Here is a 12,603-nt window from a genome sequence, read left to right on the forward strand (position 1 = left end):
ACCTCACATTTTGAATTTCATTGTCTCCGTGCTTCTTAAAAGTAGATTACTACTAATACTATAACTTCTTCATATCTTGGAAACTACTCGTTTCCTGGAATTTTAAACGTTAACTTTAAAGGATTTTTTGAGGGTGGAAAGATACTGCACCTTTACCAACTTTACCAATGTTTCAATCAGAATCATTTGTTTCCCTAGTTTTGCATATAAATTACAAAATATCTAATATTTCCCCAAAACTTCTGGCCTTGATGAAGAGGAGACTAAAACTTGCTGCTATGGTTTCAAATGATCTGAAATAACAGCACTGGGAGACTTGATTCCAAATATTTCTCATATGTTATATCTCTCCTCTTTGGTTTTTATACATAAAGTAAATTTCACAGTGTATAAAGATTATTTGATACTGGAGATATTCATAATCGTGTCCTATTTCCAAAAGAGGGGAGATATAACGTATGAGAAATATTTGGAATCAAGTCTCCCCTTGATGTTTTTTTTTTTTTTATTTACACAATGATCACCACTTATCAAGGCCCGGAAGCCACTCAGCGATAAGGGTTATTACAAGTACATTACGTTAGTGTGGAGATTTGATGAAGTGTTTACTTAAGGGGGCGGTTCATTAGGAATTTGTTAACGTTGGACTTGAACACATCCAAGTTGTAGTCCGGTGGGAAGCAGGCAGACGGAACAGAGTTCCACAGGCGTGCAGTTCTGAGAAAGAAGCTTTGTTCATGGAATCCGCGTTTTGATTTAGGCACAGATATAGAGTGGGGGTAATTTTTCACAGTGGATTCAGCTAGACGGGTGTTTTTCGTGAAAGATTGATGAAGGGGGACCAGAGATTGGAGTTCAGACGAGCACTTGCCATGGAAATAACGATAAAACAAGGATAGGCTCGCAACGTCTCTTCTGTGGGATAGAGGTTGCAGGGTAGAGAAAAGGGTATCCCCCACTAAGCCACAAAGTCTATTTTGTACTCTGTCAAGGTAGGATAGGCTGTTTTTAGCAGCTCCTGCCCAGATATGGCAACAGTATTCCATCCTTGGACGTACTTAGCTTTTATATAGATAGAGAATTGCATCAGTAGTGACATATCTTCTGGAGCGGTAGAAGGATCCCACCATCTTTCCAGCGACCTTGGCAACAGACTTGATGTACGTGTTCCATTTCAGATCAGGAGTAAAGGTCAAACCCAGAAGCTTGTCAAAACACGGGCCCTCACCCAGACGAGAGCCATCCATCACAATTGATGCCAGATGGGGATCAGAGCGTTGATGATGTAAGGATAGGATTTTGGTTTTGGATGCATTAAAGGTAACCAGCCACATCTTCCCCCACTGAACCATGCGCTCGAGATCAGAGGAGAGAGAATCAGAGAGAACTTTGTCATTTACAGCCTTTGATGTGTTGCCGTAGATGGTCGTGTCATCAGCATAGATGTCAACGAATGATTTAAGTATGTGTTTAGGGAGGTCATTGATGTAGATCAGGAAGAGAGTTGGGCCCAGGATTGACCCCTAAGGGACTCCAGCATTTATATTGCAGGCCTCCGATTTTTGTCCATCTACCACTACTCTTATGAGCCTATCAGAGAGAAATGATTTAATTATCGAGAAAACATTTCCAGTTATACCGTAGCTGGAAATCTTGTGAAGTAGACCCTTATGCCATACCTTGTCGAAGGCCTTTGATATGTTAAGAGCAATTGCCCTAGAAAGGAAGCCTTTGTCAAGAGATTCACTAATCCTGTGGGATATAACCGTCAGCACATCTGCGGTAGATCTTGCAGAGCGGAAACCATATTGTGTGTTACTAAGAAGGTTATTCCTGCTGAGGTGGTTGAGTATGTTATTTAAGATCATTTGAAACCACAGCAGCAGTTTTAGTATCCCCTTCATCAAGGCCAAAGGTTTTGGGGAAATATATATATATATATATGTGTGTATATTATGTAATTTATTTTTTAGTTAAAATTTCTTCTCTGAGTTCTTTGTGAAAAAAGTTTATATTATAAAGACTTTATTATGTTTCTGTTCAAACAAATTAGTTTTGATTCACTAGAAAAACGGATCACAAATGCTCTCAAATTGCAAAAAATGACACTTTTTACCCCGTAACTTTTGCCCCATCCATTAGATTTTTTTGAAACTTGGCGAAAATGTGAAGACAATGTTGGCCATTAACACTTCTTACATTCATCATTTCTTCACTATTTTTTGTGGTGTCATCTCACATGCAGCACCAGAGGGGGACCACGCACAGCACAGCTTGTTTTTGCTTAATTTATATTTTTGATGATATTTTGGTTCAATTTTTTCTTTTGTTCATATTCTGGTTCAATTTTTTTTGTGTATATACTGTTCCAATTCATATTTTGCTAACATTTTGATTTAATTTTTATTTTATTGATATTCTGTTTCAATTAATATTTTGTTGATATTCTAGTTCAATTTTTATTTTGTTGATATTCTAGTTCAATTTTTATTTTATTGATATTCTGTTTCAATTAATATTTTGTTGATATTCTAGTTCAATTTTTATTTTGTTGATATTCTAGTTCAATTTTTATTTTGTTGATATTCTAGTTCAATTTTTATTTTGTTGATATTCTAGTTCAATTTTTATTTTATTGATATTCTAGTTCAATTTTTATTTTGTTGATATTCTAGTTCAATTTTTATTTTATTGATATTCTAGTTCAATTTTTATTTTATTGATATTCTAGTTCAATTTTTATTTTGTTGATATTCTAGTTCAATTTTTATTTTGTTGATATTCTAGTTCAATTTTTATTTTGTTGATATTCTAGTTCAATTTTTATTTTATTGATATTCTAGTGGAATTTTTATTTTGTTGATATTCTAGTTCAATTTTTATTTTGTTGATATTCTAGTTCAATTTTTATTTTGTTCATATTCTAGTTCAATTTTTATTTTGTTGATATTCTAGTTCAATTTTTATTTTGTTGATATTCTGTTTCAATTAATATTTTGTTGATATTCTAGTTCAATTTTTATTTTGTTGATATTCTGTTTCAATTAATATTTTGTTGATATTCTAGTTCAATTTTTATTTTGTTGATATTCTAGTTCAATTTTTATTTTGTTGATATTCTAGTTCAATTTTTATTTTGTTGATATTCTGTTTCAATTAATATTTTGTTGATATTCTAGTTCAATTTTTATTTTGTTGATATTCTAGTTCAATTTTTATTTTATTGATATTCTAGTTCAATTTTTATTTTATTGATATTCTAGTTCAATTTTTATGTGGTTGATATTCTAGTTCAATTTTTATTTTATTGATATTCTAGTTCAATTTTTATTTTATTGATATTCTAGTTCAATTTTTATTTTGTTGATAATCTAGTTCAATTTTTATTTTATTGATATTCTAGTTCAATTTTTATTTTATTGATATTCTAGTTCAATTTTTATTTTATTGATATTCTAGTTCAATTTTTATTTTATTGATATTCTAGTTCAATTTTTATTTTATTGATATTCTAGTTCAATTTTTATTTTATTGATATTCTAGTTCAATTTTTATTTTATTGATATTCTAGTTCAATTTTTATTTTGTTGATATTCTAGTTCAATTTTTATTTTATTGATATTCTAGTTCAATTTTTATTTTATTGATATTCTAGTTCAATTTTTATTTTATTGATATTCTAGTTCAATTTTTATGTGGTTGATATTCTAGTTCAATTTTTATTTTATTGATATTCTAGTTCAATTTTTATTTTATTGATATTCTAGTTCAATTTTTATTTTGTTGATAATCTAGTTCAATTTTTATTTTATTGATATTCTAGTTCAATTTTTATTTTATTGATATTCTAGTTCAATTTTTATTTTATTGATATTCTAGTTCAATTTTTATTTTATTGATATTCTAGTTCAATTTTTATTTTATTGATATTCTAGTTCAATTTTTATTTTATTGATATTCTAGTTCAATTTTTATTTTATTGATATTCTAGTGGAATTTTTATTTTGTTGATATTCTAGTTCAATTTTTATTTTGTTGATATTCTAGTTCAATTTTTATTTTGTTGATATTCTAGTTCAATTTTTATTTTATTGATATTCTAGTTCAATTTTTATTTTGTTGATATTCTAGTTCAATTTTTATTTTATTGATATTCTAGTTCAATTTTTATTTTATTGATATTCTAGTTCAATTTTTATTTTGTTGATATTCTAGTTCAATTTTTATTTTGTTGATATTCTAGTTCAATTTTTATTTTGTTGATATTCTAGTTCAATTTTTATTTTATTGATATTCTAGTGGAATTTTTATTTTGTTGATATTCTAGTTCAATTTTTATTTTGTTGATATTCTAGTTCAATTTTTATTTTGTTCATATTCTAGTTCAATTTTTATTTTGTTGATATTCTAGTTCAATTTTTATTTTGTTGATATTCTGTTTCAATTAATATTTTGTTGATATTCTAGTTCAATTTTTATTTTGTTGATATTCTGTTTCAATTAATATTTTGTTGATATTCTAGTTCAATTTTTATTTTGTTGATATTCTAGTTCAATTTTTATTTTGTTGATATTCTAGTTCAATTTTTATTTTGTTGATATTCTGTTTCAATTAATATTTTGTTGATATTCTAGTTCAATTTTTATTTTGTTGATATTCTAGTTCAATTTTTATTTTATTGATATTCTAGTTCAATTTTTATTTTATTGATATTCTAGTTCAATTTTTATGTGGTTGATATTCTAGTTCAATTTTTATTTTATTGATATTCTAGTTCAATTTTTATTTTATTGATATTCTAGTTCAATTTTTATTTTGTTGATAATCTAGTTCAATTTTTATTTTATTGATATTCTAGTTCAATTTTTATTTTATTGATATTCTAGTTCAATTTTTATTTTATTGATATTCTAGTTCAATTTTTATTTTATTGATATTCTAGTTCAATTTTTATTTTATTGATATTCTAGTTCAATTTTTATTTTATTGATATTCTAGTTCAATTTTTATTTTGTGGATATTTTGGTTTAATTTTTGTCATGTTTATATTTAGGCTCAATTTTTGTTTATGTTCAATTTATATTTTGTTTATATTCTGGTTCAATTTGTATTCTGTTAATGTTCTGTTTTTGTTGTCATTCTGGTTCTTTTTTATATTTTTCTGATATTCTGGTTCAATTTTTTTTGTTTGTTGATATTCTGATTCAATGTTTATCTTGTTAATATTTTGGTCAAATTTTTATTTTTTTGATATTCCGGTTCAGTTTATATTTTGTTGATGTTCTGGTTCAATTTTTATTTTGTTGATATTTTAGCTCAATTTATATTTTGCTAAAATATTGGTTCAATTTATATTTTGTTGATATTCTGGTTAAATTTATATATTTTTGATGTTCTTATTCGATTTATATTTTGTTGATATTCAGGTTAAATTTATATTCTGTTGATATTCTTGTTCAATTTGTATTTTGTTTATATTTTGGTTTAATTTTTATTTTGTTGGTTCTAGTTTAATTCTTATATTGTTGATATTTTGGTCCAATAAATATTTAGTTGATATTTTGGTTCGATTTTAATTTTCTTGATACTGTGGTCAATTTATATTTTATTGAAACTTTTGTTTCATTAATATTTTGTTAATATGTTGGTTCCATAAATATTTTATTTATATTCTGGTTTAAGTATTATTTTGTTGATGTTCTGGTTCAATTTAAATTTTGTTGATATTCTGGTTCTAATTTATATTTTGCTGAGATTCTGGTTCAATGTTTTGTTTATATACTGGATCAACTTATATTTTGCTAAAATTTTAGTTCAATTTATATTTTGTTGATATTCTGGTTCAATTCATATTTTGTTGACGTTCTGATTCGATTTATATTTTGTCGATATTTTACTTCAATTTATATTGTGCTAAAATATTGATTCAATTTATATTTTGTTTATATATCATGGTTCAATTTATATTTTTTTGATGATATTCTGGTTCAATTTTTATTTTGTTTACGTTCTGGTTCCATTTATATTTTGTTGATATTGTGGCTCAGTTTATATTTTGCTAAATAATTTATATTTTGTTGATATTCTGGTTCAATTATTATTTTGTTGATATTTTGGTTCAATTATTATTTTGTTGATATTCTGGTTCAATTTATACTTTGTTAATATTATGGTTCAATTTATATTTTGTGTATATATTGGTTCAATTTTTCAATTTTTTTTTTGATATTCTGGTTCAATTTATATTTTTGTTGATATTCTGGTTCGATTACTATTTTGTTGAGAAACCAATCACTTCATTCATTGACCTTTGACTGAAACATTGCGACTTGTTTTTTTTTTAGAACAGATATGTGTATGTATACACCACAGTAGCATTTAAATTAATAATTTTCACAAATTTTTATCATAAATATTGGAATATTTCCAGTAAAAAAAGTCAACAAACTTGATCAACAGCTGATTTTGAACTTTATAGAATGTAACTTCTAGTAGAAATCCTTTTGATCAATATTTTCTAACCAATTTATAAAAGTAATAATTTTTTTTTAGGTACTTACCATTTTTTTAGGACTTATCAGTTTTCAACTTTCGCACAGAAGCAGACAATTTATTTGTCATTCTACGATTTGGTCGAATTATTAAATCATTTCTCTCTGATAGGTTCATAAGAGTAGTAGCTGATGGGCAAAAATCAGAAGCTCACAGTATTAATGCTGGAGTCCCTCAGGGGTCCATCCTGGGCCCAACTCTTTTCCTGATCTACATTAATGATCTTCCAAATCACATCCTTACATCATTCATAGACATTTATGCTGATGACACTACCATCTATGATAGCACATCTAAGACCATAAACGACATGTTCTCTTCGATTCTCTCTCCTCTGATCTTGAGCATGTGGTACAATGGGGAAAGGAGTGGCTGGTTACTTTTAATGCATATAAAACCAAGCTTCTATCTTTACATCATCAACGTTCTGATCCCCATCTGGCATCAATTGAAATGAATGGCTCTCGTCTTCAGGAGGCCTCAAGTTTTGACAAGCTTCTGGGCTTCGCCTTTACTCCTGATCTTAAATGGAACACGTACATCAAATCTGTTGTCAAGGTCACTGGAAAAATGGTGGGATCCTTCTATTGATCCAGTAGATATCTTACTGCTGATGCAATTCTTTACCTATATAAGAGCCAGGTACGTCCAAGGATGGAGTACTGTTGCCACATCTGGGCAGGAGTTGCTAGAGAGAACTTGTCCTGCCTTGATAGAGTTCAAAATAGACTTCGTAACCTCGTAGGAGATGTCATTTTCTCTTCCTTGCAACCTCTATCTCACAGAAGAGATGTTGCGAGTTTGTCTCTGCTTTATCATGATTTTCATGAAAAGTGTTCGATTGAGCTTCAATCTATAGTCCCCCCCTCACCAAACTTTCACAAGAAACGCTCGTCTAGCAGAAAACACTATCAATAATTCCCCCCACTCTTTATATGTGCCTAAACCTAAACGTAGATTCCATGAACAAAGCTTCTTTCTTAGAACTGCACGCCTGTGAAACTGTCTTCCGTTTTCCTGCTTTCCAGTTGACTACAATATAGTTGTCTTCAAGTCCAGCGTAAATAAGTTCTTGATGAGCTGTTCCACTTAAGTTAACAAATTTACTGAATTTCCATTACTCACAATTACTATATTGTCCAATTGACTACTGTACATTCTTAACCCTTATCCTCGAGTGGTCTCTGGGCCTTGATAAGTGGTTATGCCTATGTAAAAAAAAAAAAGGAATTCTTAATACACTTGATGGCAAATGATCAGATACTGGCAGGGAATTCTTAGGTCGTACGGTTTCTCTAATAACCACTGGAAAATGCCTTTCATAAATAACAGTGCTTGGTTTAGTAGGGGTGTTGTCTCTAGCCATTGTCAAGCAAATTCAACTGTACATATTTCTAGAATCGAACAAATATTAGTTATAGTAAATGGATTGTAACATTTAATGCTACTAAGACTAAGCTTCTTTCCTTTAAAAATTACAAGGAATCTTCTCAACCATTGATAACCATGACTAATAACACCTTACCTTAGAGTTCATCATCCAAACTCTTCAGCTTAACATTCACAGGAAACGAGAATTGAAACAAATACATTGAGGACATTGCCAAGACTGCTGCAAAGAAAGTGGACTCCCTCTACCATGCTAGAAAATTACTCGCACCTAAGAGTATCATATATCTTTATGCAGCCACCATTCACCTATACATATATATAAAATAAATATTGCTATTTATTAAAAACTAGCCTGGGTGCCCAACATTGCCTGGGTGTTTGGAGGTGTGTGTTGAGCAAAAAAAAAAAAAAAATGTGGTAGTAGGCAGGCACGAACCCATACTATGAAGGAGGAAAAGAATATGAAAAAAAAAAACGTGACGTCTTTGCCGTTGTGTCCATCACCAAACTGTTGTGGCGAAGGTTTAAATTAAGGCTAGTCAGTTGAAAAGAGGGAATATTTTGAAAATATCGATGAAAAAAGCGATCCCCTCTTCATAAAAAAGTGCCCAGTTGAGGGTGAAGGAATTAATGTTTTTAGCCAATTTTTTGATATTTGTTGTTGGAACAGTCGAGCTTCAAAATGATAACAAGTCTCGTGAAAATCCGTCGCCTCTGTCGAAAGTTTTAGGCAGACATACATACATGCATATATATATATATATATATATATATATATACATGATGATAATTGCTGTATCTTTCCAGATGATCGCCGTCACATTGAGTTCTCCCAATCTTGTCGTCCATGCCATCTCAAATGACTTTGCACTCCCGCCGCAGATTTACACATCTTGAAGCAGATGTGACATACAAATTGGGCAATTTCCATCGAGTTGACTTCCTCGAGAGGTTCAAGGGTATTCCTACGAACAATCACATGTCTTCTCAAACCAGCAGTAGACTTGCAAACTTTGCTGCATGTTAAACAGATCGTTTGGTTCAGACTAACAAGTGCAAAGTTGACCTGAACAGGAGTTTTGGGCAACTTAAGGTGGTTGACGTAGCCAGCTTTTGACAAAAGCACTCGTTCACAAATGTCGCATTTCCAGCTCTGTGTGTCATGGTTAAGACCATCAATGAAACCTTTCCAAAGCTCTCGCTTCAGATTGCTGTGGGCCTGCTTTCTTTTCTCTAGAGCATCACAAGTTTCACGTATAAGGTTTCGCCACTTTGGCCTTTGCAGAGTAAGTTCTTCCCATGTGTCGATGTCGATTTGTAAGACTTTCAAATTATTCTTTGTAGAGTCCCTGAACCTCTTCCTAGGCTTGTGTTGAGGGCGCTTGCCATTTTTCAGCTCTCTGTAAAAAAATTGTTTTGGCAGCCTACAATCTTTCATTCGAGCCAGGTGGCCCACCCAACGCATGTGAGATCTGATTACAAGGGTCTCAACTCTAGAGCAACAAGCTCTCATGAGGACTTCAGTATCGGGTACTTGTGCTTGCCACTTGATGTTTAAGATACGTCTCAAGCATTTTTGATAAAATCGTTCAAGCCATTTAATGTGCCTTTGATGCAATGTCCATGTCTCCGATGAATACAACAGTGTGGTTAGCACACAGGTCTTGTAAACGCAGATCTTAGATAGATAGATACGTACATATATACATACATGATGATTGCAACGCCTTGTCAGTCGAGTACCATTCCCTCAGACACTTAAAGTCTATGAGTCCAAATACCTGAGGGAGTATCTATACAAAAATGATGTTACAGAGTCTTAGCTTTGTATGACAGCTAAGTCCCTCTCTCAGTTCAAAATGTTGAGATCCAGCAACAAGCAAGAGCAAGATAGCCAGCAACAAGTTAAACTGCAGACCAGCTTAATGCGGATACTGGTCTCCCGCTTTATGATTTTTTAAATCAGAGATTAGCTTCTCCTAGGAAGGTTGCCTCCACCACGGCTTACGGAGCCCTCTCCACCCTAACACATATATATATATACACACAAATATACACGATGCCAGTTGGCCGTTAACCCCGAAAAAGGGTTCATTCGCCCTTTGGAAGGTCTTGTTTTTAATCCTTCAGGAAGACTAGCCGTCCTCCTCACCAAACAAGTCTGGTGGGGGAACCAGTTTAGTCACCGGTGGCCTGACCATGAGGCAGGTAGTACTAGGTTACATGGTACCAGTAGCATATGACTTGACCTGACCACAATACATACATACATACATTTAAACAAGCAGGTGAGATTTATATTATAGATGAAATTGAAATTTTATTTTTCTTTCAAATTTTCAAAGAGCAAAATATTTTTATCTTAAGGAAAATAGACAGTTGTTCTTTTCTTTTCTTCTTTTTCTTTTCTTCTTTTTCTTTTTTTTTTTACTCTTATATGTCATAGTGGTGGTCATCCCCGGCATGACTTGTTTGTAGTTTGTCAAAATGATGTTTTTGTTCGATTACAGGTTTTTGGCATCTGCAAACGCAAATAAAAAAAGAAAGAAAAATAAAACAAAAGCAAAGGAACAAATTCTTCAATTTCCTGAAAATAAATATTTTACTGTTCGGAAATTTGAAAGAAAAAAATCAATTTTATTTTTAACTAGCGGCTGCGCCGCGTCGGCACACACAATGCCGAGTCAAGCACAAAACCGAGTACACTCAACATTAAGTACACTTATCATCAACGCTTACCCTGTGAACTTGGAGGATGGGAAATTCTCATATGCACAAAACAAAATCACTGAAAAAACAAAAATACCCTAACTAAGGGTAAGGATAATGAGTAAACGTCGGAAAAATGATGGTTAAAATTATTACGAACTTGTCAGGATTCGAACCTGGAATCTTCTGATCCGTAGTCAGATGCGTTATCCATTGCACCACAAGTCCTGTTTGTATGCCGAAAGATGTTACCGTGACTGTATACAGACAGTGCTAAATTCTGTTGACATGGGCAGGTAACTTTTTCGACAATTGCACAAAATGGCCCCCAAACCCTTCTTTCAGGCTTTTTGTGTGACTCTGCGTTATTCATTACGAACCATATATATGAATAAAGATAATCTAGGGACTCACACCTTTCAGGGAAAAGAAAGAATTTTTCGATTCAGTACATCCGTTCGAAAGTTTTATTGGCACACACACACACACACACACACACACACACACACATAAATAAATAAACAAACATAATTTTATTAATAGTATAGATAAATAGCAATATTTATTAAAAACAATTTCACATTCGTCTGGTCTTTCTAACCATTAAATTTTCAATTATTAGTCTATGTTTTATTTTATTTTATTTTTTTTTTTACTAGAAAGTTCTGGTTGACTATGTACATTTGTTTATAAAAAAAAATTAAATAACATTTTGTCAACTTACAACGAAATACTGCCAATTAGCTTTATTTTAAAAGAAAAGTGAATCATTAGCTGCATCACTATTTACAATCGATTGCAGAGGAAAACATTTGAGGAAAAAAAAAATGTTAAAAAGATCTGCTCGTGTAATATACACACTCCCTATAAGTGTATTTTTGCTTTTGCAAAAATATGTACACACTTTAGATAAAAAAGAAACACAATTTTTTTTATGTCAAGATGATGATTGACGATCTCTCAACGCCATTTTGAAAATATTTTAAAGTACAAGGGAAATAATTTCAAATAGTTCAAAACTGCGAGATTTTAGAAAGCCATTTTGAATATAAAGAAGGGGGAATTAAAAATCTCAAATTTATCACCCTCTTAAAATAGCTTTTCATAAATAGAGTTTAAAATCAACCTTGTAATCGCTGTGAATTCCCATTAATCACTTCAAATGATTTTCTTTATAAAAATAAAATGACTTGATCAATTTACGTGATTTTTTGGTGTATGATGTTTTATTTCCGTCAGGGTTTTTCTTTTAATTAAATTTTTTTTTCTAGGGCGGGGAAGAAGCGTTATGGACTAGCATCGACATTTCTCGGGTTGATATACTTTCATTTGTTAACTCGTTCTTGTATTTCCAGCTACAAGAGGGAAAATGCCAAGTTTTGGTAAAGCGAAAAAGATGCCGCTTCCTTCCAATGAAGAAATGCAGCAGAAGGTTCAATTGAAAAAGAAAAGTGAAAAAATGACAATCAACTCGCTTATGTTGGAATCGCAATTGACGTTCGGTGTGGACGATGAATTAAATCTTCAGGTATAAATGCTTTGGCTTAAGAAATCTTCTATTTGCTTCTGTGTGCATCTTTGTGTGTGTGTATATATATGTGTGTGCATGTCTTTGTGTGTGTGTGTATATATATATGTGTGTGCATGTCTTTGTGTGTGTGTGTGTGTGTCTTTGTGTATGTGTCTTTGTGTATGTGTATTTGTGTGTATTTGTATTGTGTGTGTATATGTGTGTGTCTCTTTGTATGTGTGCCTGTGTCTATCTGTGTTTATGTTTTTTTTTCATTTTCTTCCTTTGAAGATTGTAACGCTAGGTATGGGGCAACCACACCAGCTGCCAACATTCCCCTGCTTTTTATTGAAACCAACCGAGAGCTCTTTTTAGTATCCTCAATGTTCCCTTAAGTGCAATTGTCTGGATTTCTCTTGCACTGAGTGAGTCTATTGCC

The 12,603-nt window shown here is 31.3% G+C and overlaps 1 protein-coding gene and 1 non-coding gene across 5 annotated transcripts in view; one reads left to right on the top strand and one right to left on the bottom strand.

Moving 5' to 3' along the window:
• LOC145259810 (coiled-coil domain-containing protein 13-like) overlaps nucleotides 1-12,603 on the top strand; it is a 161,652-nt gene that overhangs the window by 2,106 nt on the left and 146,943 nt on the right. For 3 of the 4 annotated variants that reach the window (XR_013864211.1, XR_013864213.1, XM_080117603.1), the window contains exon 2: nucleotides 12,010-12,182. The exons of the other annotated variant lie outside the window; for it this stretch is intronic. Coding sequence is in view for 1 of the 3 variants with exons in the window: in XM_080117603.1 (XP_079973729.1) it covers nucleotides 12,024-12,182 (159 nt within the window). In the remaining 2 variants the exon portion in view is untranslated. The remainder of the gene's footprint in view (nucleotides 1-12,009; nucleotides 12,183-12,603) is intronic. 4 annotated transcript variants of the gene reach the window in all.
• Trnar-acg (transfer RNA arginine (anticodon ACG)) lies at nucleotides 10,810-10,882 on the bottom strand. Its single transcript has one exon. It is a non-coding gene; the product is annotated as a tRNA-Arg (tRNA).

This window comes from Euprymna scolopes, chromosome 35 (genome assembly GCF_053919585.1).
Source record: "Euprymna scolopes isolate OS-2025 chromosome 35, ASM5391958v1, whole genome shotgun sequence".
In the NCBI taxonomy this organism is placed as follows: Eukaryota; Metazoa; Mollusca; class Cephalopoda; order Sepiida; family Sepiolidae; genus Euprymna; species Euprymna scolopes.